Below are 27,862 nucleotides of genomic sequence, written 5' to 3'. Positions count from 1 at the left end.
ATTGTGTCTTCTCTCTCCAAAGGAAGGACATGATCTAAAAGAAGCCAGGAAGGGGACAGAATTATGGCTCTAACATTTTTTTTTCATTATTAAGCTAGAAACAAGAGAAGAGTAAGAATATCAAAATGACTTTTTGGATCTTATAAAAGTAAAGTATGTTAAGAAACTGAGTGGCTTCCTCACATGGAAATAAAAGCCAGCGATGCTTTTGAAAATACCAATTTCAAAATCGTCTAAAGCAAGAAGTAGGGTCATGGCCACTTAACAAGTGTCTCTTCTTCTTTTTGTCCTTCTTTTTTCTTATTCTTACTCTTTCTTTTTATTTATTTATTTTTTTTATTCCTCTGCAGAGGAAGGTGGTGAGTGAGCTCTGTGGGCAATTTCTAGACTAGAGCCTAGACTGGGGCTGTTCCAGTTATGTAGAGCAGCGGTTCTCAACCTGTGAGTTGTGATCTCTTTGGGCGGTCACATAACAGATATCTTGCATCTGAGCTATTTACATTATGATTCACGACAGCAGCAAAATGACAGTTTATAAAGTAGCAATGAAACAAAATTTATGTGGGGCCACCACAACATGAGTATTGACGGGTGGCAGCCTTGGGAAGGTTGAGAACCACTGATATAGTGTTTCCTCTCTGAAGAACCCGCTCCCTTAGCTCTTGAATGTGTAGACCGTGCCGCTCTGTTTGTACTCTTATGTAGGTCACAGACTCTGTTCCCTCTGGCTGCTGTCGTTAGATGTTCTTAGAGAGTAGGCTGTGTCCCGGTTGCCATCTGAGTCATCGTGTAAAGTCGTTCCCAAGCACCTGGCAAGGTGCCTAGAACATGGTGGCTTCTCGGCAAGTTGTGGAATCTCACCTGTCATGTGGTCTACTGGCACATTGCAAGGTGTCTGAGTTAGTCATTGTTTCATAAAGCATCAAAACAAGTAATTGGTGCCTCCTCAAATGGAATCAGAAAGTACTCCCATGCAGGATTTATTAACACTCTCCTCCAATGCCTGGGAAATTGAAAGTGACAGTTTGCTGCGTAATTGTCTATAGATTGCAGCATGATTTGATTCTCCTCTGTATCAAAGGCGAAGCTGGTTTTACTACTACTGCCTAGGTCAGGAAATCTTTGAAGCTTGTTTGGCATGTGGAGAGAACAAGACATTTGTACTACGCTCTAAATGCAAATATAGTAAAACTCTAAGTGTCTTTCTTTCTTTCTTTTTTATTTTTTCGAGACAGGGTTTCTCTGTAGCTTTGGAGCCTGTCCTGGAACTAGCTCTTGTAGACCAGGCTGGTCTCGAACTCACAGAGATCCTCCTGCCTCTGCCTCCCAAGTGCTGGGATTAAAGGCGTGCGCCACCACCGCCCGGCTTTCTTTCTTTTTTTTTAACACTCTACCTTTTGCATATCTAAAGTGGGATCAATATTGCAAGGCTGCTCTGAAGAAAGAGACAATGCCTGGCTGGGTTCTGGTTCATAGGGAACAACAAGTGGGGCCAGTTATCAGTATCCATTACTATTGCTAATAATTAGAATTAGTCTGGAAGTGGGGAATATGAAAACTGATATTAAGCTTCAGGGTTTCTCTGGGATAAAGCATCTTGGGTTGCAGAAGTCCTGCTTCTCAGAAGGCCTCTTGCTCAATTCTCTGTGTTCATCAAGTGATTCAGGTCCTCTTCGCATTGCAAAGACACCATCACCCCCAGAGGAGCCTTCACCTCTGCCCAGCCCAACAGCCAGTCCCAACCACACATTAGCGCCTGCCTCTCCTGCCCCAGTGCGACCCAGGTCACCTTCACAGGTAGGACATGTGTACCAGTGTCATGGTAGAACTCATGGGGAAGTGATTTTCTCTGGGATCATCCTGTGGTGACCAGGCATTAGGAAATGCTTCTGTGGGAAGACTAAAGTGTGAAACAGTAGACATTATTACTACCACTATGGAATGAGTCTGGTTTTCTATTTGATTTTTACCTTTTCTTCTATACTCAGTGTTTGAGTCCTTTGGACTTTCTTGCCCATCCCCAGCTTCTTGGACCAGAATGTATTCATCTCTACGTTCTCTTAGAATCCCACCTTTCAGAGACTGGGGATCTGTTCAGTGATGGAGAACTCGCCTGGCTTGCCCCATGCGCTGAGTTCAATTACCAGGCTTAAAAACAAACATCATCCTGGGGTCAAGGCCTGCCCAGGACTGCAGTAAGGTTTAGTATTCCATCACCCATATTGTGTTACATGTGAGTTGTGGTCCCTCGGCAAAAACCTGGCACAAGTTAAAAGAATCTGTGAGGACCAGGCAAAGGGAACTGGAGAGAGGAAAAAAAAATACTTTTAATTTCCCTACATTGAGCAAAAATAATATTTCTGTAGGGACATTTAACATTCAAGGTCCAGTATAAGCTTTCATAAACATCATTGGAGCTAGAAAGTTGTAAGAAGGTATGTGTAATAGAGTCTAAAGTTCTCATTTCAAAATCCTGGAGTACAAAGTGAAGAGGAAGCTGCTTCTGGTTTGTCTCATTGATTCAACTGGAGAAAACAAACAAACAAAAAACCAACTGGCTTAATTTTTGTTTTAAAATTCCTGTTTTCTGCTAACAAGAGAAATCATTTGTAGTTGAAGTGAGAATGTATGGCTTCCATGTGGGATCATCGTTCCTGCAGCCCTGGGCAGTGCTCAAACTGAGGTGTATGGACTCTTCTCTCATGACCTGACTTCTCCTGATTAGACCATTGCTTGTCAGTGTTCAGAAGCCACCCACATGAATCAAATAGGCTTACACCTATGTACACCTCAGTTCATTCGGAAGTCGGTCTTCTCACTTTGCTGTGCTCATGTGACCCTTTCTCAAAGACGTTACAAACAACGCCTTTGGCTACCATGTTTATATTTGATGCTTCCTAGACAAGGAAAGGGCCTCCTGTCCCACCTCTGCCTAAAGTGACCCCAACGAAAGAACTGAAGCAAGAGAACATCATCAACTTCTTTGAGGACAACTTTGTTCCAGAAATCAATGTGACAACACCTTCGCAGGTGAGTGCCCAGGGAAGCTGGGACGTCTATGAAAGGACCGTGGTGGGAGGGATTTTTAAGTCAGCTTCAGTGAAAGTAGCAACTATTTGTGCTGCTAGTAAAAATTTGTCACTTGGGATTGCTTTATTACTTTGTGTAAACAAAGGATTATTATATATACAATGTATAGAATTTGAATATTCTAACATTTATTGAGTAGAATATTATTTATTACAGTATATATTGAAAAGTATAAAATGAAGAAGAGTTGCTGTCATCTTACCGTTGCAACATAACCACGCTTACACTCTGGCATGTTTTCTTTCTATCTGACTTCCCTCCCTTGAGGATTTATCAATTTCACATTTGAAAAATTAGGCTGTGTTGTTAGGAAGTCCTGACATTGCAACTTCAGTTTACTGGGCATTTTATGTCATACCGTATTGTCTTTACAGAAGCATTGAACCTTACTATCCTATCAGCTGGAAGTACCAACTTCTGACTCTTAGTTACACGTTAATTTCCAGGTTACATCAGCCCACCCATTTGCAACTAGGTAGAGACACGTTCTTTCTTTTTTTTTTCTACACTAACAATTGCACTGAGCATATTTTAGGGTGGTTTGTCCTTGCTCAATTGAGTTTACCACCCATAGCATCCTCTCAATTCCATCACAAGTAGGGACTTTAGTTCACTAGATGCCTGTGTACTTAGCCAAGGACATCCTGTCTAGGAGATGAGGCTACTTAAATAGCAAGAAGGTGATGCACAGAGTAGGTCGGAAGTAAAGACGAGGCTCAGAAGTGTTCTTTCCTTTTAAGTGTTTTTATTTGAAGTTTTTTCTGGCTCCCTTACAAGGACCCTCATGGCGGGGAGAGGAGGAATCAAGGTACTTTTGAAAATTGCAGATGCCAGGAGAGTCCTTAAGTACTTCTGGAAGCATCAACTCTTGCTAGTATTGTTGAGTGAAGGAGATGGGAAATAGGGTTAGTTAGGGGATGGAAGCGTTAGATGATTTTGAAATTACTACCCAACAGAGACATATAGAAGTTTGTTGGGGGTGAGGGACATCATTTAACCTGTTTTCTTTTAATTTAAGAAAAAGAGAGAAAAGGGATTCTGGTTTTTGCTTTTGTTTTGTTTGATCTGAGAAGCACCCTAGCTCCAGTTGCTGGATCATAGAGTGTGATATCCAATGTTTCCATCCACCAAATGACCCCTGGTTCCACATTAAGATGTGCACAGTTGGGAAATGGGATTTATATTTTGGTTTGCAATCATGGGTTATTAAGTGAAAAAAAAATCTAGCTTTATTTCAAATGGAAACCGCCTTTTCTGCAGTGTTTTAACAGTTTCCTCGGTTGCTTGTCCTTCTGTGCCTGAAAGCAGTACTGTATCATTTTATCACATCCAGCAGCCACTAGTCTTGAGACCTCGCTCTGAGAGATGCTGTTTTGATCAGTTGTAAGTCTATATGGTCTAAATCAGCCATGCTGAGCCGATGGTCCAAGCTGGTGTTGCTGAGCTGACTATTACATTCAATTAACAGATTCTGTTCATGGAGCTGTTCAGCCAAGGCAAGACATGATAACTGCCCCCACTTAAAGCCATCTGACTGTTTTAATGTTTCTTGTAGGATTTTTGAACACATACATGTTATGTGCTTGTAATATTAGATGCATTGAAAGGTCTGTATATCAGGGAATATATTATAAACTAATATTGTATAATCTGGGTAATAATGTTTTGGGCAGTGCACAGACAAATGAACAATAGAGGAAAGATATCAATTCTTGTTGAAAAATGAAGTACTGAAAACTAGAAAGCTGAAAGTTATCTGAGATTATTTCCCCCTATATTAATGTAAAATGAGTCTTCTCTGTGTTGTCTGTATTTTTTTTTCCCTAAATGAGTCATCCTACATTTAGAAGATCATTTATGGCTGCAGATGGCTATTTTTATCATGCACTTAATGGGAAAGAAAAACACTTGTGTTCATCCTGGCCAGATGCTGCGAATGTAAGAAGCAAATCTATCCTGTCTGATAGAAAAAAAAAATTCGACTCAGCAGCAACACTTTCCCAACTGTGTCCTTGGGACTGAGAATAGAAATCCACCGAGCCTGCAGAGCCCTCTAATGGCCCAAACCTTAAGTATAACTCAGAATTTCCCATGGGAAGTGCTTTCTTCCTACTCAGAGGACACTATGGAGTCTTAGACCAAATTGCTTTTCTGATTTTCTAATTTTTTGTCCTCAAAAATAAACTGTTGTAGGACAGCTTGTCCTTTCCTCATCTTCCCTCCCAAGAACTTAAACAGTAAAAAGCAATCCTGTACATGAATCCTTACTATGTTTTAGATTTTATTAATTATTTGAGAATTTAATATTGTATATTTTGGTAATAATTCACCCCTTCTCTAATTCCTCCAGAAGATCCACAGGAGAGGTGAGTGTCTTCCTGACCAGCTGGCAGACACCCCGGAAAGGGAGCACATTCCCACAGAGTTCTGGGTTTAATAGAGAGTGGCAGGCATTTCCCTGCTTTACTGATCCATCATAACAATCCAGAGCTCCTTTCCACATGCTGTCTAGCTCTCCCATTATCTTGGTTTCAAGATTTGATAAAGAAATTGTTTTTAGTGGAAGCACAGAGCTTGTTTTTGTGTTACCTCTTTCTTCTAGTAATCTGTTTGCTATGTGGGAAACATGATACTTTTGTAGGCAAATACTTGGCAAAATTCTGTATTGGACATTATTAGATATAAAAAATATTATTTATTGCTCTTCACATATTTATATAATCTATTTTGATGACAGCCGTCTCCAACAGTCCTTCTTCCACTCCTTCCAGACCCCTCCTACCATTTCTCCCTTCCAACTACATGTTCCATCTTTCCGAAGAACATGGGAATCACTTTTAATATTTAAATTACTGACAAATAAAATGTTTTTGAAAGAACAATGTCTATGAAATTTTAAAAGTATATGAGGAATAATCATGCTGGAAAAATGGAAAGCTAAAAACTAATATTGGAGCGTATATATGATATATATGAGAGAGTTTTGGGTATAAATATTTATATAATATGAAAAGAAGCAATAGGGGCATATATAATATATTATGTAAATATATATTATATGACATAAAAGAAGAAGCAAAATTGTCTAGGAAAATAAAGAGACATGTAGCACAAATAATAAAAACACAGAGACAGATATTGGGGTTCAACCTGAAGATCAGAAAAACAAAGCAGTCAGCCACTGACTCTGACCTCTACCTCAAACTGAAATGGTGATCCTGCCTCCGCAAATCCTTAGTATGACACTGAGCTTGAGAGCTGTCTCTTCCCATTATATTCCTCTCTAGTGCTGGGATTAAAGGCATGCACCACCAGCGCCCAGCTGGATAACTAGTGTGGCTGCTGCGATTAAAGGTGTGTGCAACCACTGCGGGGCCTGTATGGCTGATGAGTGTGGCTGTTTTTCATTGACATTCAGGCAAGCTTGATTTATTAAAACACTGATAATATACTATTTGGAGACTAGGAGGGGTGGGAGAAAGAGTAAGGCATATGGGGTGAAAATGATCAAACTACACTTAATTCAAAAGATGTTTATGAAAGCCTTCACTCCATACAATGAATAGACATCACTAGAAACATAACAAAAGGGACACATAACTGAAGTAAAAAAAAATGTTTTGAGTTTGATTAAACTGAAAATTCTTACATTTTAAAATAATGTACAAGAATGATAAAAATCTATCCCTAAGTACTAAAAATAACTTAGTAAATGTAGTTTTAACCTAGATAATAAGAATGCATTATTAATTTAAAAGGGAGCCCACACAGTAACACACAAGCAGCTTTCCTACACAACAAATGTAGGATGTTAAAGTATTACCGTTACACCCTCCCAGCTGTTCATGCATTTCTGTATTCGGAAGTTTGTTTCTTTGATCAGTAATGAAAACAATTCCCATCTTCAAAACCTTTCTGCAGCCACTTCAACTTTATGTTGCATGTTCCTCCACTGATGTGACCTTTCAATTTCTATACAACAAAATGTTCAAAAATGAAACATACCAAATATCAAAAACATGTTACTTGACTCTGTGAAACTGCCCCCAATTCCTGCCACTGTGGTATAGTATATGGAGACCTTGTCTCAGTTTTGCCCTTTACTGTGTAGCTTGAGCCCAGGTTTACCTAACTTCAAGTCCATGCTGTTTCCCTGTGTACCATTGCCACAGGTGAACAGATACTAATGCTTAATATAGTCTTACAATTCTTACCACACACACACACACACACACACACACACACACACACACACACACACACACAAACATATACAATGATAGGATAGATCATATGATAACTAAATCAGGAAATGGAGTATTAATTCCTGATGAGAAGCAACTCAAGTCAAGGGTACATTTCAACTCACTGTTTGAGAGACAATGTATCATGATATAGAGGGGATAGCAGCAGGAACACAAGATGGATGGTCACATTGAGTCCACAGTTATGAAGGAAAGGGAGGATAGGAAGGGGGCAGGCTATAAAACCTAGAACCTCCTTCTAACACTTCCACATAAAGTTTCCATATTCCCAAAAATGTGCCATCAGGTGGAGACCAAGGGTTCATACACTGAACATCTAGGGCACATTTCATATTTAGCACACAAATGAGAACCACCAGGAGGATGGGAAAGGTGAATTCAGTAGAATTCATTGGTTCCTTCCTATCTGTGTTTTAGAATCATAGAGGTATACCACAGCAGTGGGTTGTGCTAATGGGCTCAATGCTCACTACATCTTATTATTTTTATATTCATCTGTGTTTTTTATCTGTGCATTTTCTGATATCCATTGTTTGAGATAACCAAAAAAGATATTTCTTTTACCTGTGTGGCATTCCAATTCCTCCTCTTGATGGGAAATCTGACCTGGAATGTGATCTGGGGAGTGGGTTATGTGTGGTTTAGACTTTATCACTGCATTGGATGAAGCCCTGACGTGACTAGGGGCATATCGGTGAGACATCCTGCCTAGCTCATTCCATTAGTCCCTATCCATCTGTCTTAACAGAATGAAGTTCTAGAGGTGAAGAAGGAGGAGACTTTGCTGGATCTGGACTTTGACCCTTTCAAGCCTGATGTGACTCCTGCAGGTTCTGCTACAGCAGCCCACTCCCCCATGTCTCAGGTATAAAGTGAGTGTGGGAAGTTTAGGGATGAGAAACCATTATGCCTAGTTAACTGGCCCTCACTGTGCCTTCCAATTGAGGGTTATCTATTTTTTCGTTTTGGTTGAAAATTATTTCCTACTCATAAGGTATAGAAATAACACTTTATTAGTACCAAATATTTTCTATTTCTCCATGCCATTAGCCTTCTCCTGCCACCCCAGATGTTTGCCTCAGAATTGGGTCTCACAGGGTAGTTCTCAATGTCTCACTTCTCTCAAAGGCGTGTAGGCTCTAATAATATGCCTCGTGCCTTCCCTAAACGAAGCTCTTTTGGTGTCCTTTTTGCACTACTTCCTTTCTCATACTTTGCAAGGCAAGGTTTATTTGAATAACCATCAGACCCTCCTCCATCGAAATGTGTTTGCAGCCTAGATAGTTGCGAACTTGAAGTTGCCCTTGTGTTCGTTGTGAAGAACCCTGCTCTGGTTCCTGACCATGGATGTGGAGCACCTTGGCTCTTGTGCTTGCTCTTGCTCGTCACTTCCTTACTCTTCAACTACTTCCTGTAGCCTTTATAATAAGATTCTCTCTCAGAGGGATCCTTGCATTGGGTGCTTTATAATGAAACCATCAATAGTGAGTGCACATCAGGCATGCATTAATATGTTTTAATGGGTACCTACTACAATAAGCGTGACTGCCAATTAATCTGTATGTTCTGTATCCCAGTTATACTGGAGCATATTTAGCATCAAACTGGTCATAAGATATATTCTTGAGACAGTAGGAAGAGGCAAGCACATCTGTTAAGGATTAAAGTCTCGAAATCTGCATTTCCTCAATGATATGATAACCCCTAGTGTTGGAAAGCATTTTTGTTTTAATGATGTGTGTATAGTGAAGTACCATACTTACTGTAAATCACTGTCAGTACCAAGCAAGCTAGTCTAAAGAGCAAAGGCAGACGGCTTAGATCCCTGCTGTTCTCATGGTATCTACATGTGGCTAAACTCAAACTAAGTGAAGTTATATAAAATTTAAAGTTTGCTTCATTTAGATTAGCACATTTCAAGTTCTCAATAGCCGCATGTGAAGTGTGTCCACCAAAATAGGTAATGGAATTAGAGTGTTTCTATTATCAAAAATGGGCCTAGGAAAGAGTGCTGCTCTAAATGTCACATGTGTGTGACATTGCGACTCTCCCTGGCATCTTTATTTTATTACTAACTATGGATTTTTACTCATAATGTTTTTCTTTGTTTTCTTTTAGACGTTGCCCTGGGACTTATGGACGGTAAGGCATTGAGAAGTAATTTCACATATTCTGATCAAAAAAAAATTGGAAACCTCAATATATTTTTTATTTATAAGAAGAAGAAAGCCCATACATTTAATGATAATGTATTACCATAGAAAAATACCTGAAAGTTGTGAGCTTTTCCCAAATCCAAAACAGCCTAGTAGAGAAATGTGTGTCAGTGGTCTACATTGCTGAACTGGTAGGGATCAAGACAATGGCATTGTGCTCTTTGTGTCTTCCTGTGGGAGATGATGACCAAAAGTGCTGTTGTAATGGAAGGCTCTTAGGTGTGTGGTACTCTTAGATAGAATCATAACACAGTGTGGATGAGAAAATCAGAGGTGATAACAATTTTTTCATCATTATATTCAATTAAGTTTGGTTGAAACATTTGGAAAATTTGAGCTAGACAGCTGTGGATTTGTGTTCAGACACTAATTCTTATAATCTTGTAAGTGTGATAAATTTCTATAATTCTATAAGTATCATCTTTTCTCATCTATAAAATAAAGATAATGATCCCTACCTCAGAGTGCTGTGAGAGGCTTACGAAGACATGTGTATAGTATTTAGCTCAGTATGTGATATGGATCAACAACAGGTAGCTATAATTATAGTGTTGTTTTATAAAGCTAACCTGATGTGCAAGGTTGAATATTTTTAGAATTTAGACTAGGGAGAAAGAGGGGGTGGGGAGGGAAAAATGTGACCAGAACTTTGTGGTGTTCATTGGCATTGCAAATTTAGGAGACTGGTGACCCCATGTGAAGCCTGACATTCCTTAAGGCATAGTCTTAGCCTTTAAAAAACTCTGATTGTGAATTCTTCAGAATTATACCGGAGTTTAGTAAACTGCAGCAGACACATTCAATAGATATAACTATTATTTGTGGACACAGTCTTCAGAAGTGGTATTTCTTCTTGCTTCCTAAAAATAAAAAGGATGTTCATCCTCCTCCCTAGAGTTTATATTCTATTTTTTAGGATCCTTGAAAGAGATCAAGATCACAGCTAACGGTGTTGGTCTAAGGCATGCATGACCAAGTCAATACTTTTAACATGGATTTAGTGTTACTTGTATTCTTTCTAAAGGGGGGGATAGGGTGATATTCAAGGCACTAGAGTTCTAACTTCAACTGTGTGTTACTTTTATTGTTAATTATGGGAATAATACTAATCTTGGTAACCCCAAAATTTCATAATTTTAATTAGAATTATGACACATTTCTTCCCTCTCTAAAAGGAATGCAGAGGGAGCAGAGGTACCTCTGTAAGAAGCTTTTCACTGCTTCAGAGGACAGACCTGCTAGGAATAGTAGTCATAATAAAAACGGAAGAAATCGTGGCTTTCTGACATGCTGCGGTCATTCATAGTTCTGTCTACTCTAAAGGGTATTTTTTATGTGGGTTGAAAATGGCTTCTAGGTTGAAGGAAGACTGTCAAGAGAATCCTCAAGGTAGTCATGTGGTTAGTAAGAATTTATTCTCCATTCAACACAAGCCTCAAAGATAGACCCTAGTGAAGAATGAGTTTGACATTTTGTTCCTATAGAGCCTATAATATGGAATAATTTCTTGATATCTGTGCATTCTGGTGGTCTCAGACTTGCATGTTCACTTGGATAATCATTTTCATTTCATGGTCTCCTAAGGTTGAAATTGTGAACTAGCCACAAAACATCCTCCCTGATGCTAGAGAACAGCACAGGCTCTTTGTGTTTCATTTGTGCCTCTTCCACAATGGTCTTGAAGAAATTTTAGGACAAAAATCATTTTTATAACAAGTGGTAAAATTTAATTCCCGTACAGTAAAAGCTACAGCATTCATAAGAATGTTGTGCCTGGACAGAATGAGGCGTCGACCAGTGAAATGTTTCTCCTTTTTAACTTTTTTCTCCCCCCTCTTTCAGACAACCACTGATTTGGTACAACCGGTAAGTTGATTTTTATAAGATTCTAGATTTTAAAGATACCTAACATTTATACATATGGCATTTTTTTTTGGTAGACTGACTTCTCTCCATGGCATTGCTAGTTCTAGATTGACCTTAAGTCAATTAACTCTAGTATTTTTTTATTTTTATATTTATTTGTTTATATTTGTTTTTGAGACAGGGTTTCTCTGCCAAGTATTTTTTTAATTTTATTTTTTGTTTTATTTAACTGGTACTACACTACTGAAGAGCTGTAGGTTTTTCATCAAATATTTCATGGTCTGTTTCATCTTTTTCTCCCCCCTTTGCTTTTCTACATACTTTAAAGACTGACTCTTCCAAAAGTCTTTCTATGTGTAACCTCATCATAGATGAAACTCCTGACAGTGGTTTGGCTGAAGAGCTTCAAAGACCTGAAACTATAGGTGCATTTACTTGGGGCCCTCATGCTAGAACAGACAGTGTCAGCCAGGAGATGACCCCAAGTGGGTCTCAAGAAGACATAGTCTGTCCCTCTGGAGTAAAGCAGGCCATTGGATTATCCACCGAAATGCTTTCTTCTACCGATCATTCTAATGTAGCTGAACAGGGTGAGGATGCCCTAGGACCAGCCCCTCCAACTAGAAATGAACAGCTGTCCTCAGAGCCTGTGCCTGGGGCTGGAGTTTCTATTACTGCGTACATGGAGATGAACCAGCCATATGCAGCATGTGACTCAGAGAAGCCGGTTGTGGGAACAATTGACCTGCTCAAAAAAGGTGACGAAGAAGCTAAAGTATCAGATGAAGAAATAAAGCAGAAACAGAAGGTAGAAGATCCTATGTGGAAATATGTGGACACAAATCAAAAGGTAGACACTGAAGCTATTGATACCAAGGCACTAGAAGATACTGAGGGATATGAGGAGAAAATTTGTAATGGTCTAGGAAATAGAACACATCATCTCGAAACACCAGCAGAACAAGGTCAGGAGACCTTCAAAAGGCATGAAGTGGGAAGTAGGAAAGATCTAAGGGTGGAAAGTGAGGAAAGACTAAAAATCTATGAAAATTATTTTGAGGAAGCTGATGTATTAGAAAGAGACAAGGAAAGAGTATATGTGGCAGATAAATTTAGTGACAGAATCCAGGGATTGTCCGATGAGATTCAAGTAAAAAACAGTCATCACAAAAATGTAGAAGGCTCTGAATCTACACCTGCCCGTCATACAGAGACCTGTAATCTGCCTCTCCAGACAGACCCCGTGTCTATTATTAAAGATTTGAGCATTGAAGAATGGGATTTAACTAGAAAAGAGATAGAGAAACATTCATCAGGCCCACACACCCATGCCACAAAGCATTATCCAGCACAGGGAAGTGCAGGTGTAGAAGAAATTCAGTGTGGCGTTGTAGTCAGTGCTCAAGGAGCTGAGGGGCTTAAGAATCAGGATGTTGTTTTATCATCCAAATATGCAATGGTAGATGAGTCTGGAACTGACCCTTACTCTTCTCTGGGAACTCTTGCAAGTGGAAAAGGGCAGTGCTCATATAAGAGGAAAGATTCATCAGCAGGGGGCTTTGCAAGTACAGGGCCTGGAAACCCTCATCATGCCATTCAATTGCCAAGAACTACAAAGACAGACTCTTGGGGAACAGATGCAGGTCAAATCTGGCAGCCAGACTTGAATTCAGGAGCAAATATTGTGAATCTAGTGGGAGTCTCTGGTATTCCAGATGGCCAAGCAAGTAGGCTTGCCAGTTGGCAGGAATCTAATAGCCACTGGTCCATCAGAGATATAGAAGGTCTACATAATTGCTGGGGACACTTAACAGAAAGTCAGAAAGGACTGGAGGTGGACTTACCAGCAGATGTATGCAGGAAACATGTCAGGGCTAGTGACTTGGATCAAAGCCAGGAGACTACTAGACCAATGGTTCAGGGAACCTCCTGGAACACTAGCATGGAGAGCCCTGGTAGTCCCCAAGACAATGACATCAACAACTCAGATTTATCTGAAGATGAAATTGCTAACCAGAGATATGGATTGTTGTACCAAGAAATAGAGGCTGATAAAGATGAGGTACTTACTCTAAAATGTAGCGTAGAGTAACCAGACTTCCTTAGGTTCTGTTTTCCTTATGTCTCTCACCAACTTCATTCTCCATCATTGATCTCCTTGACACATGTACCTCTTGAAACCTATGTAAACCAAACACAAACAGGTTGACAAAAAAACCCAGCAAAAACAGACAAACAACAAAAATACTACATAATGATTATGCTAGGAATTAATGGAGTCTTTCTTACTATTCCACTTTCTGAGTTATTTTTGCTACTTTCTTTTCCTTTATTTCCCCCCCCCTTCTTTCTTTCTTTCTTTTTTATTGTTTGAACACTAAAATGTGCTAATCCATAAGCAACACAGATTTATTTACTGGTGCTAATCTGACTCCACTAATAAAACATGAACTGTTTCTACCCAAGCTCATTAAAACTGTAGAATCTTAGTTGATGTTCATTAAGTTGATGGATACGAATGACTTAAAGGAGATACTAACACCCATGGTTCTGGCCTAGAGTCATTTTCCCATTATTGAGAAAGTCAGTGTTGGCAAACATTGACCCATATGCAAGCAACAATTGTAAAGCGGATCTTCCACTTTTTTTGTCAGCCTATTTATAATAATACAGCATGGCTTTTTGTAGTTCCTAAGTGTTTTCAAGCAAAGCAAGCTGTTGTATTATTTTTAAATTTGTGTGTTGTAGTCGTTAGTCTCCAACTTGCTTAGTAGATATTCATTCATCCTATGGAAATGTTGGTAAAAAAAAATCACACCCGTTTTCCCGTTTTCCATTTCCTTTAGGCTTCTGGAGGTTCATTTAATGGCTTTACCCAGGTAAGGTGAATCTGGTTCCTTACAAGAGCCACCTGCTAAGAATGTTTAATTCTTTCCTGTGGGAGTTTTGTGTCATCACTGCAGCAAAATGATTAAGAATGTCCGTACAAAATTTGATCTCACTACTTACAACTACCTTGAGGAATGGAGATAGCATTGTGGCATTGTTGTGATGAAATGAGCTGTTCTTGCTATGAGCTGAACCCAGTGACCCAGCACTTGCTAAAGTGCTTTATAATGCTATGCCAATTTTTCTGCTAGTCATTAGAAGTAATTCCAGTATGAAAGATTTTCTTGACTTGGCTACTGGAAGAGGAGAAAAGATTATTTTTACTAAGATGATGGATATTAGAGATGATGGTTTTTAGAGATCCTTCTAAAATGTCATAGTGAGCCACACCATGTACAGCCATACCTTTAGTAATTTCCCAGATAAGAGCCATCTGAAGATAAGGAACCACACTCCAGCTCTTTCCAAGACATCAGTGGTTCCTGGACATGTTCTGCTAGCACAGATTAATGTTTAGAATAACTCATGTTAACACTATTTTGGTATTTTTTAAACAATTTAAAGGGAGACTTTCAAAAACACCAACTGATACAACTGATGGCTTCTAGTATAAATAGTATAAACAGAGACTGCACTTTCATTTCCCGGCTGCCCAGACCCAATTAATCACACAGAAACTATATTAATTACAACACTGTTTGGCCTATTATATCAAGCTACTTATTAAATAACTCTTACATCTTAAATTAACCCATTTTATTATTTTTTATTTTACTGTGAGGGTTGTGGTTTGTTACCTCTTGCTTCTTGGGCAGCTACATGGTGTCTACCTGACTCTGCCTTCTTTCTCCCTGCATTCAGTTTAGTTTTCCCACCTATCGCTCTTCTGCCCTGCCATAGGCCAAAGCAACTTCTTTATTAAGCAATGGTAGTAAAAAAATTTCATAACATACAGAAGAGAATCCCACATCATCTCCCCTTTTCCGTCTAAATAGAAAAGAAAGTTTTAACTTTAGCATAGTAAAATTACATATAACAAAACAGATATCAAACAAGAATTACAGTTACAATATTTCTTTATATGTCTAAAGTTTTATATCTAATTTATCTTTTATCATAACTAAGGAAAACTATAACTATCTGACTTCAGCTCCATCAAATACCCCAGAAGGATATATTACCTAAGTAAACAGGAAATTCATTGTAAGCAACTTCCAAAACTCTAGAATTGACAGAGACATCTCACTGCCTGGATAGTCATCCAAAGTCCTTCTTGCCCATAGTATCTGGTAGCCTTTTTTATGAAGCAGGAAATTTGAATGACTGTTTTGCCTATGATGACAGTTTGTCAGTTGCTTTCTTCTGTGCCCTGCAGAATGTCTGGTTAATGAAGTAAGTCACAAAACAATCCCACACCAGTTTGGAATTATGATTAATATAAGGGTTATTTATTTAAAGGGAAAAAATGTACAGATTATGATCCTAGACAACAGCCTCCTGCATGACCAGGAATAGTGTCTGATAGCCAGAAGTGGAATCCGAAGCAAGAGAGTGAGTGGAAGGCTACTGCTGCTTTTTTTTTTAAAGCAAAAGATACCACACCCCAGTGGGCTGGTATCTCAAAGGCTATTGGCTGAAGGAGCAAAAGTAGCTCCTGCAGCACCTGGCAGTTTCTTCTGTGAAGCAGGAACCTGAAAGACCATCCCATCTTTTAGAAAGTTCATCAGCCATTTTTCTGTGGGTCCTGCATGACCAGTTCATACAGTACAACATCAAGCAGTCAAGCAATGGCAATTTCCTGCCCAAATGACTAGCCTTGTCACACTGAAGGCAAATTCCATAACAAGTTCCTTCAATGTCCATCAACCTCTCTGAAGTAACTGGTGCTGCTAGAAGCAGACATGCCTCACTGTCAAGAAAAGTCTAAGTTCGTAAAATCTTTTAAATGCCATATTCTGTAGGTTTTTGAAGTATTGAGATTATCTAGCTAACTGAAATATATCTCTGTATATCTAGAAAATCTAACATAATTAAAGTTTGATTATTATAGATACTATCTATTAATCTATATTTCATAACTATATATTACATTTTTAAATGAGCTGCACAAACACAATACTTTAAACAAGAGCAGAAATACATATATACAGTGTAACAAAACTGATTTTAAATTTGTATCAATAGACCAATATTTATACCAATGCAAAGTATTCATCGCTATATAATTTCCCCCTTAATTTTTTTAGAAATTGAACTGCGACCATTAACTACTAATAACCACCCCTTTAAAATGAAAATAAACATTTATAAACAATCATTTTGGGAATTTGGGTGCAGTTTTCTCCAAACTGCTTCCTGCTGTTTGTTGGGCAAAGTATTTTAGGATTCACTGAAAACATTTTTTGGGGGGTGAGGGAATTCTATCACATTAGCCTGGAAAGAATCCACAGGTTCTCATCTTCTGTGGAAACAAAAACAGAACCTCTTTTTTGCAAAGTAACATATCTTTAGACTAAAGTTTTGAAGTCAAGATACCTTTAAAATATATATGTTGGTTTAGCTTACCAATTCTAAGAATCAAATGTTAACTCATTAATAGTCAAAAATTCAAAGAAAACACAATAATATACATAATCCAGACTCTCTGTGTATATTCCCTCTTTGCATGGCTTATTTGTTTATTCTATTACTTTTTAATATTTATTTTATTAACTTTATTCCTTTAATCTATGGCTGTCTATACTCTTTCTTCCTCTCTCCTAAGATGTACATTTATCCAACACTGTGACCCATTTAGAGGTCCTTTTTGTCTGAATTTGTCTTTACTGTGTATCTGTAATGCTTTTTTGACCAAGAGTTCTTTTTAAAATGTGACGAGAATGGCTAGAACTAACACTTTGGCTATTCTTTTTGGCTTCACCACATCCCACATGGCAGAGTTGTTTACCTCCAGCTCTGTGAGCCATGCTCATTGTACCAGCTCCAGGGATGCAGCAGGTCTATGTCACCACTAAACAATTTGTAGCACTCTGCTCACAAATTCCACTTAATTCTCTGTAGCAGGACCTCCCAAAAGAGCCAGAACTGTTTATGCCACCAGTATGAACCAGGAAGCCATATCTTAAAGAAGCCGCACCTCTACTTGAGCCAGCAAACAGAGCCTATCTGAAAAAAATGTGGTTACCAAGAAGCTCCAATTGATTCCCACTTTTGTGGGTCTAGAAACCTTTCTTAAGCTTTTTTAGGCTTTATGTGAATGTATGTTGCCAAACACTGGGTGCCATTAGTGAGCATAGACTGTGCTTTCATTTCCCAGCTGCCCAGGCCCAAACAATCACACAGAAACTATATTAATTACAACACTGTTTAGCCTATTTGGTCAGGCTTCTTATTAACTAACTCTTTTATCTGAAATTAACCCAGTCTATTATTTTATATTTTACTGTGGGGCTCATGGTTTGTTACCTCTTGCTTCTTGGGCAGTTACCTGGTGTATGACTGACTCTGCCTTCTTTCTCCCTGCATTCAGTTAGTTTTCCCACCTATCTCTCTTCTGCCCTGCCATAGGTCAAAGAATCTTCTTTATTAACCAATAGTAATAAAACATATTTATAGCATACAGACAGGTATCCCACATTGAGATAGCTTTTTAAAGCTTTCTCCCTCTTTTCAGCCCCAGGAAACTTCATTATTCACCATGCAGGCAGATCAGACTATGGTAGGTGGCTTGGTAAGTTGATATGAATGTATTTGGGGACAGTTGATAGTTATCATGGGATATTTGAAAGTTAGTTGGTCATACTAGCTCCTTTGGAGTGTTAATTTTACAGAAAATGATTTCTACAGCTCCCTCTTTGCAGAAAGCAAAAAGAAAACCACCTGTAAAATCAGACTTTAACCTTGTTTACCACTGACACAGTGTCACAAGCAGAAACCAGCTTCCTGTGATACTTATGGTCCTCAGTGGAACACAATGAATCCATCAAAGTCACAGGTCACTATGTGACTATAACTTAAGGTATAGGATTGAAAATGAGTTTGTATTAAGAATTTATGGATCAACTAATAGATCGCGGCCTTTTCCTTTCTTGATTTGCATACTGGAATGATCCCTTCATTTTAGTGTACTTATACACTGAAAGATCACAGAACTGTGTGTCCTATGGGTTATTCTTGACTCCTACCTGGCAAAGTTGGACCTTCAAAAGATATTCTCTGTGTCACTGTGTCTCTGTTTCTGTGTCTTTTTTCATGTCTCTCTTTCTGTCTGTCTGTCTCTATCTCTGTCTTTGTGTCTTTCTTTCTTTCTCTTCCTCTCCCTCTCCACACAACAGAAGAATCATTACAGGTTCTCTTACATTTACCATAGAGACACGAAGGTAAACTTTTACAGATAAATGCAGTGGTAGGTGTTTGCCCGACTTTAAAGGAAACCATTCTGGAGGCTGTTCCAAAGAAGCTGAACACAATTCCACTCTGTGATTCCTTAGTTCTGCAAGGGCCTATGACACCAGATGAGAGAATTTATTTCTCTAGAATGGATTTAATAAAGCTGGCCACCTGCTCTGAATGACGATGAGATTCTGGATTCTTCAGTATGCTGCAGTGTTGCCTGCTCACATGTCGAATCTCTTTTTTTCCTTCTTACCCACAAATAACTTAAGGCTGAAACTGAACAGGCGCTATCCATGGAGCCCCAAGCTGAGGAGCCTCCTTCCACTGCTGCTGCACCTGCTGCCGGGCTGGACCTTGGACTGGAGATGGAGGAGCCAAAGGAGGAGGCAGTGGTGAGCCCATGCCCTGCCCCCTCCATCCACTATGCTGCTTCTTTCCACCTTCTCCCATGATCCTTTGTTCCACTTCCTGTCCTGGCTTCAGCTAGGATAAAGGACTCCCTTGTCTGCCATGGTTCCCAGGATAAAAGAGCCTTCTCTTTTTTTTTTACTTTCATAGTAAAAACTCAATTCCCTGACATCATCATCATAAATATATAATATGATAATAATAATTATTATTATTGAGATTATACCAAAGAACTGATCTTATGGATTAGGGAAACTTCCATGTAGCCATAGATGTGGCTGTCCAAAACCTGCCTCTATGTTTATGCGTGTGAGTGTGTGTGTGGTTGCATGTGTCCATGTATGTGTGGAGAATTCAGACATCAGGTATTTTCTATAGCTCTCCATTTTGGCTTTTGATACATGAGCACTTACTGACCATTGTGCTCACTGACTGGCTAGACTCTCCATCCATCCATCCATCCATCCATCCATCCATCCATCCATCCATCCATCCCTGGAACCTGCCTGGGAAAAATACAACTGAATTCTTGACCACTGCATGTATCCACGCACACACTCGCACACTTCAACATAGAGGGGAAAATGCAACTCAATTCTTGACCACTGCATGCATCCACACATACATTTGCTCACATAAACACAGGACAAGGAAAAGTACAACTGAATTCTGGATCACTGTTAAAGAAATCATTGATTTTGAGATGAATGTGACCAATACCAGGAAGGTAGAACGATGACGATTTAGATTTTGAAGAAATCATTTGATTCTGAAAAGCGCTCATCAAATTCCCACTTTGAATGTCAGATGGCTTCTTCTCCATCTGTGCCTGTGTACTGCATTGGTCCCAGGTTCCAGAACAAAGCTTAATTACACAAAGCCCATGACATTGAACTATGGGGTGGAAACATGAAGGAGAGAAGCCAACACCCTAAGCCCAAGCACTGATGCAGGTTCTCTGTAATCCCCTCTCAGGTTATCGAGATCACTCACTCTCTTACTCATCCAAATTTTATACTTCTGCAAGCAGGTTTTTATTTTTTATTTTTTTTTAATTTATTTATTTATTAAGGATTTCTGCCTCCTCCCCGCAACCGCCTCCCATTTCCCTCCCCCTCCCCCGATCAAGTTACCATCCCTCATCTGCTCGAAGAGCAATCAGGGTTCCCTGACCTGTGGGAAGCCCAAGGACCGTGCAAGCAGGTTTTTAATACATTTTGATTAAAATATAATTACATCACTTAGCCTTTTCCCTTTCCTTCCTTCAGTCCTTCCCATGTCCCCTTCCTCCAGACTTTCCCATGTCGCCCCTCAAATGGGTAGCCTCTTTTCTTTAATTATAATTTACATAAACATATACACAATTACATAAATACAACATGCTGAGTCCATTTTTGCTTGTGTGTATATGATTTCAAGTCTGACCACTTTATATCAGGAAACCAAAGGAATCATCCCAGTGAGAGCTATTTTCTCTTTCTCTCAGCTGTCACCAGTTACCTATAGTTCTTTGTCTATGAATGAGACTCCTTGGTATTTTTTTTCCTTCTACTTGTGTTTTTATATGATAGCCTCCGTCCTTTTTTAATGAATAGCTTCAGTGAAGAACATTAGGGTTCCAGGTAGGCTTAAATCTCTGATAATATCAGGACTTTCCACAATTAGTTCTTAGACTTAAGAGATGTCCCTGGGTACTGAGAACTCAAGAACAATGGCAATGGGTTTCTGATCCTACTGCACGTACTGGCTTTGTGGGAGCCTAGGCAGTTTGGATGCTCAACTTACTAGACCTGGATGGAGGTGGGGGTTCCTTGGACTTCCCACAGGGCAGGGAACCCTGATTGCTCTTCGGGCTGATGAGGGGGGGGACCTAATTGGGGGAGGGGGAGGGAAATGGGAGGCGGTGGGGGGAAGAGACAGAAATCTTTAATAAATAAATAAATTTAAAAAAAAGAAAAAAAATGATCATGAAAATGTTTTAAAGATGGTTGTGGCAATCTAAAAAAAAAAAAAGAGAGAGAGAGAGAGATGTCCCTGGGGAGTAGCTGAAAAATCAGAACGAAACAGCAGCTCTTGTTCAGCCTCAATCTTGAGCTTCCCAAAAGCAGTGTCTTCATCCATTCCTCTGGCTGTAAAGCAGTTGTCCAAGGGGGATGTGGCAGCAATGCCCTAAGATGGGAATGTATGGAATGAGCTCTTTAGCTATAAAAAGCTGGTGATGAGGAAATCACTTTACCCTCTGCGTCTGTTTCTCATTTCTCCCTGATAAACTTAAAATTCTTCTGCTTTTAAAAATCTACAACCAAAAGCTTTAAAATGTAGAGACTTTCAAATCCCTGCAGAGTGGTGAAACAGTCTTGTTTACGGCTGTTTTCCACCTGCGTTTAGTAGGCAAGTGAGGTGAGATATGGGCATGGGGTAGTTCACTCCGTGATGCCACTGCTGTTCCAAAGCCATGAGGTCAGCGGGCTGCCAGTGGGTCTTCTCAATGTGATGCTCAGCTGCTTTCTCCTCCAGTTTCAGGTCACACACTGCCATCTGTCAAGCCTCAGGCTACTCTAAGACATGTACATGGTCAGGGCTGGGATATTTGCCCATAGAACATGAAAATATTCAAGTGATTTCCAGCCCAGTCTTCATTTAGTCTCAGGCAGTGCCTGGCACCTTTCCTTCAATTCTGTCATACAAGAGGCATGCTGCTGCTCTTCTTTTGTTGACAATGTTTAGAGTCAGAATCTTAGTGTGTACGTTGGCTTGTCACTTACTTATGTACCAAGCTGTCCTCCTGCCTCAGCCCTCTAAATGTTGGGATTGCAGGCACTTGCCTGACTTGCAAAGACATCTTTTTAAAAACCTTCTCCGGGCTGGAGTTATGATTCACTCTCATGGTGCTTTTTCCCTCTCCCATGACTGAAGTTCAGGATTCAAAACCAAACACTGATAAATAAAATTAGGTAAAAGTCTCTTACAGACTTTGCAAGCCCCATGGAAGAAGCCTGTTATGATTGCTTTCCAACCACTGCTTGCTCATGCTCACATTTCTGAGCAAGCATAGTGTACAATATTTACCTTGGCTTTAAAAGCTACACCTTTTTCTAGTCATTTTGCAAATAGATCACTAATTAAAACTTTTAATGCTGAAGGGTATCATCATGAGATACTGTGTCCTGTGCTTAAAGCCAAATTAACAGCAACAAAAATTCATTAACTTTGGCATCTCTGCTGAAGATGATTTTCAAAGAAGATGTGAAGCTAATTTTAATAACTGTTTCCCATGGCAACAGTGATGCATTTGGTTGAGTTGGACTATAAGCCAGCTGCTTAGGGCTTCCGATGGGACTGCAGGAAAGATTAGGGTAGCAGCCTGAAAGCTGAGTGAGATGGAAATGGGGGAGGAAGAATCTTATAACTTTTTTTGGAAGAAAATACATGAGGAATATGTGAGCCAAATTTGCAGTACCAGGCACCACTTGGAAAGAAATGGCCATAGGGTGTGGGCTTCCAAGCACAGCACTCTCCTGTAGTCTTGTTGGAGGGGAGCTGCAGTGAGCAGTGTTTTAAACACCTTTTGTGTGAAGAAGCGTACCAACTGCCACCCTATTTCAAAGTACTAGAACCTTCTCTGTGGGCTATAATGATCTCTTGTAGATCTGCCTCTTGACTTTCTCTTAAAATAGAACCTGAAGAAAATATTTAGTACTTAATTTTAACCTTTTAAATTTAGATAAGTTTAGAAATTTATAAAGATGAAAGCATTTCCAGCATTATCAAGAGCTCTGGTTGGAGCCTCATTTAGGGACACTTAAGAAAAGGCAGTGATGGTCTGTGGTTGGGACTTCCACTGCTTCTGCCCCTTTACTACTTCCCTCTGTGATATTGCACAGCCAGCTTCAAGAGGGAAGTAATGGTTCCTATCACTCCATCTCATTTTTTCATTCAGACAATGAGAACACAGCTTCAGGGACCTTCCACCTTTTGGATGACATTAATTCTTAGCTGGTGAACATATCTGTGACTAGGGCCCTATTCCTAAATGCTGTTTTTACTGCAATGGAGAAATCCAGGCAAAGATCAATAGGCCTTTTGCACTTTCTCATTCTGTACATAATTTTCTAAACAGTGAAATCTAGAAGATAATTGTCAAAAACAATGTAGAAAAGTTCTACACAGCTGTTTTAGTTTTATTTTATTGCTGTGATAAATACCATAAAGCAAACAACTTAAGGAAGAAAAGGATTTATTTGACTCAGATTTCCATGTCACAGTTTATCATTGAGGGAAGTAAGAATAGGAACTAAAGGCAGAAACTATGAAGGAACACTACTTGCTAGCCTGCTTGTTCAGCCTTATGCTTAGCTACCTTTGTTTTACAGTCTATGAGCCCCTGTTTAGAGAATGGCGCTGCCCACAGTAGGCTCATCCCTCGGACAATCAAGACAGTGTCTCTACAGCCATGTCAACAGACCAATCTCATCTAGGCTATTCCTCAATTATGGTTGCCATCTAAATGGTGTCAAGTTGACAAATTAAAACTAACTCTGACGCCAACTAGCCTCCTCTTGATTTCTGTTTGTTACAAAATTTGCTGTTGATTAGGAGACACTTTGTGCCACGTCTTTGCTTGTTCCCCAATAGCACAGGCAGCAGGAAAAGGTCATTTAAAGAATGGCATTCCAAGAGCATAAGGATACACATCAATTGCTGAAGGGAGCATACTTAGAGTCCTCTTCCAGGATGGCTGCTTTGAGAGCTATCACCACAGTTTCTGTAGTTGGTGCTCCAGTTCTCAGGACTGCGACAAAACTGCCTACTTTAGATGTTTATATTCTCGGGTACAGATTAGTATGACACAAACACAGAATTTCGTCAGATCGTTCCAAACTTTGTTTACTGGTTGAGCAGGTTACTTTTGCTCTTTAGATCTTAGTTAACTTCTAGGAATAATGGGGGAAAGCTATAATAGAGATGTTAAGAGAATAATATGCAATAATCATAAACTTCTGAGATGGTACGCAGAGACTTTTGGATTCACAGTAATGCAAGTTTGTTACCCAAGATGGACATATAAAAATAAATTGACAGGAGAAGCCCATCTGTGCATCAGAATTATTATTCTATAGAATCAGGATAAACTGGAAAGCCTAGAGCTCAATGATCTTCTAGCCAATTGTCTTTATAAAGCAATATGCAAACATATTGTCATATTCTGACTCCAGTAAAAAAATGCCCTGCAATTATCAAAATGTGTCATTTATCCAAAATATGTAATTTATACTTCTTATAGTCTTTACTTATCATTTATGCCAGAAATAATATAAATAAAATAACTGCATAAGTTAAGAAGGAATGAGAAAACTGAAAACACTAAAAAGTTACAAAAAATAAAATTAACTTTTTATCAGTTCTTCTCTTGTAGTCTTCCACATTAATGATAAAAGAGAATTTTAACAAAAAGTATCAAAGTTTCTATAGTGCTATATTCTAGAAATTTCAGCTCTAGATAAGAGGCTTTTCTTTAAGAGAAAGTATAGAGGTAATAGAAGTCATAGCCAAGCCTACAAGGCAGTTGATGAATGTGTATGGTAGTGCCTTTCAACCTTAGCAGTGTGCCATTGGATCATGCTTGCACACCTTTGACACACATTTGAGCGATTCAAAGTAGGTGATTGTACACTACAGCTTGATAAATCTCTAATTTGATAATTCACTACTGCTGTGATATACACCACAACAAAAAACAACCTGGAAAGGAAAGGGTTCTTCGTTTGGATTAAGCATCCCAATCACAGTTGATCATTGAGGGAAGCCAAGGCAGAAACTCAATGAGGACAGGAACATGGAGGCAGGAACTAAAACAGAGAGCATAGAGAAATGCTGTTACTGACTTGCTTCTTCCCATTCCTTGCTCAGCCTGATTTCTTATATAACCTAGAACCACCACGTAGAGTGGGCTAGGCACTCTTACATCTGTCATTAATCAAGAAAATGCCTCACAGGCTTGCCTGTGGACCTATCTGATGGAAACATTTTCACAATTGAAGTGGCTTCTTTCTAGATAAGCCTGGATTGTGTCAAGGTGACAAAATAAAAATCTGAACAAGATAATCTCTCCTCGCTCTTCACCTCAAAGGGGCATCTGAATGTCCCTAGATGGGATGAAAAGTGGAACAAAGTAAATGTTTCTAACATACAGGAACTGCTGAGACATCACGTAATTTGAAGTTATTAAACACGATAGAAATAGTTTGAAAGCAGCAGAGGGCACATAAACCATGCAAAAGAATGAATGGATTGCTTATTAGATAAAACCTCATTTTATCTGGCTGCAAAAATATTATTCAAAATATGGAGAGAAAATTTTTAACTGTCCTCTCTAAGTGAAATCCAAGATGACGTTGATGAGAGAAAAAAAGAGCCAATGCAAGCCAAAGGAAAAGGGAGTAAGAATGGACTTTGGGAAAAGAAATGCCATATTAGAGCTAAGATTTGAGTAATAACTGAGAAAGACTAGGGACAGCTGTGTAGGCAAATGGGTAATGGGACCAAGGATCTCCCAGCACAGAGGAAAAACACAGCAAAGGTGAGAAGATTGGATTGGAAAATCAAAAGGAAAAGTCCCAGCTCCTGGACCGTTGCTGATACTCAATGCTGGACAGAGATTTACAAACTTAGGGAGAAGCTTGTTATGTTGGATTGAAATTTTCTAATTGAAAGAATCCTTGGGGGTAGATCACAATAAATCACAACCAGGAAGAGAGAGACTACATTTTCTCATGTGTGTGTGTGTGTGTGTGTGTAATAATTTGTGCTATAGATATAGTCATTTGTATATGTGTTCATTTGTGCAACGAATACAGTCATTTAAATAATAAGTCAATAAAAAATGAGGCTACTTGGGAAAAGAAAGTGGGATAAAGGAGACGGGGTGACTAGGAAGCAAATATGCAAATATTGTCCAAGTAATATTATACCTGAATGGAAATGTCTATGAAACCCATCACTATGCACAATAAATGTATACTAATAAAACATCACACGTGGACAAGCTAATGACAAGACCATCTAAATTTGTTAAATCTTTAATTCAAAGCTTAAAAAACTCTGCAAGCAAATACCAGCGAGACCTGCTTTAGACTTACCCTTCGCAAAACAAGGTCAGAAGTTATAGAACAGCACAGAGCTTCCACAGACGTTGTAGCATCTGCTCCAAGCCAGAAACTGACCATTATGAAGAGGCCAAAAGACATTGTCAAAAACATAGCAATATCAAATCTCCACAAGTACTCTGAAAGAAATTATGAAGATATGTTGCAATTGACTCTCAACATGGATTATACAAGCGTGAATAAATGGGTCATTCTGAATGTCTTTATCCTCAGGAGTGAAATTGCTAGTTCCCTTAGCACCTTTACTCAGCATGGTTCATCCCAGTGCTTGAGTGACATTATTTGCCACCTTTTTATCAGCCCTTTCCTACTTGTTAAGTTCCCTTCATGTGGCAGAGATGAAATGAATCTCTGAGTTCCTGAAGCTGGGGTCCTTACTTTTGAGGATCAGGCAACACACAACAGTCCCTGGTCTCCCCCTGCTGGTAGCTGTTGTCACAGCAGTTTTTGCAGTCAGAACAAGTAGATTCTGTCAACAATGCCTGCTCAAATTACTTAGCCAAAAAACGCTGTGATATGTTTATCTTGTGGCAGTAAAATAGGATACAGCCACAGACAGACACACAGAAAACAATCACTTTTATAAGCTTATGATTCTGTTTGCATCGAGTGAGTTTTAAAATCACCTTTGGTGTTGCTGGAGAGATGGCTAAGTGGTTAAGAGTGCTTGCTGTTTCTCCAGGGGACTCATTTCAGTTTCTGTCACCTTCTTGGGTTCCTCATGTTCACCTGTAATTCCAGCTCTGGGAAACCTGATGCCTTTTTCTGGCCTCCACAGAAGCCTGAATGTATGTGCACATAAAGACACAGTCACACATACACATAAGTAAATAAAATAAAATAAACCTTAAAAAAACCCACAAGTTTACCCTTGGTAATATCATCAATATGCCATAGAAAGTAACATATTTTCTTCTAAGGAAGAAACATTAATTAATTCACTTAAGACAGTACCAATTACAAATCATATGTGCTGCTCAGAACATACATACATAGAAAAATTTACATAAGAGGAGGTACTTGTTATAAAATAGCAAAGTATTCACCTATAGTGTGTGTGTGTGCGTGTGCGTGTGTTTGTGTGTGTAGGCTGGTTTGCCATTCTGCCTGAATGTAGAAAGAGTCCATCTTGTTCAAAGCTATTGAAATTGTTTTGTTGTTCATAGGTGTGACTTTTGTCCAGATACATGGAAAGCAAAAATAATGAAAAAATAACTAAATAGTTTGTCTTCTGCACTTGAGCATCTGCGCCACGGTATTCATGTTCTTTGTATCCATAGTTCTCAGTATGGAAGAAAACTTGTTGGGCCTTTAGTACCCCCAGTGAAAATCTATCCCTTCCCTCCCTGTCTCCCTTTCTATCTTTCCCCCTTCCTCCATCCCATCCTTCTTTTTCTTTTCTTTTTCTTACAATACCTGGCGTTGCAACGAAAGCCTCAGCTGGAAGCACTGTACCACCGAGCTCTATCCCAACCTAAAACTGTTTGTTTCATGAACAAAAAAATCATTGAACAATTGCTTGTTATTCTTCTTGGAATTAAGACACCTTCATAAGTTGTTGCTAATT

The 27,862-nt window shown here is 39.2% G+C and overlaps 1 protein-coding gene across 4 annotated transcripts in view; it reads left to right on the top strand.

Annotated features, from left to right (window-relative positions):
• The window catches only part of Amph (amphiphysin), a 179,284-nt gene that overhangs the window by 136,731 nt on the left and 14,691 nt on the right, over positions 1–27,862 (top strand). The window contains exons 10-18 of one of the 4 annotated variants that reach the window (XM_075970143.1): positions 1,659–1,797; positions 2,902–3,030; positions 8,104–8,220; positions 9,474–9,497; positions 11,414–11,437; positions 11,766–12,269; positions 14,284–14,316; positions 18,000–18,056; positions 18,991–19,113. In XM_075970143.1, the coding sequence (XP_075826258.1) occupies positions 1,659–1,797; positions 2,902–3,030; positions 8,104–8,220; positions 9,474–9,497; positions 11,414–11,437; positions 11,766–12,269; positions 14,284–14,316; positions 18,000–18,056; positions 18,991–19,113 (1,150 nt within the window). The remainder of the gene's footprint in view (positions 1–1,658; positions 1,798–2,901; positions 3,031–8,103; positions 8,221–9,473; positions 9,498–11,413; positions 11,438–11,765; positions 12,270–14,283; positions 14,317–17,999; positions 18,057–18,990; positions 19,114–27,862) is intronic. The other 3 variants (XM_075970141.1, XM_075970140.1, XM_075970142.1) reach the window with 3 other exon arrangements.

Source organism: Microtus pennsylvanicus, chromosome 4 (assembly GCF_037038515.1).
Source record: "Microtus pennsylvanicus isolate mMicPen1 chromosome 4, mMicPen1.hap1, whole genome shotgun sequence".
Taxonomy (NCBI): domain Eukaryota; kingdom Metazoa; phylum Chordata; class Mammalia; order Rodentia; family Cricetidae; genus Microtus; species Microtus pennsylvanicus.
This window is presented reverse-complemented; position numbering and strand designations above follow the sequence as displayed.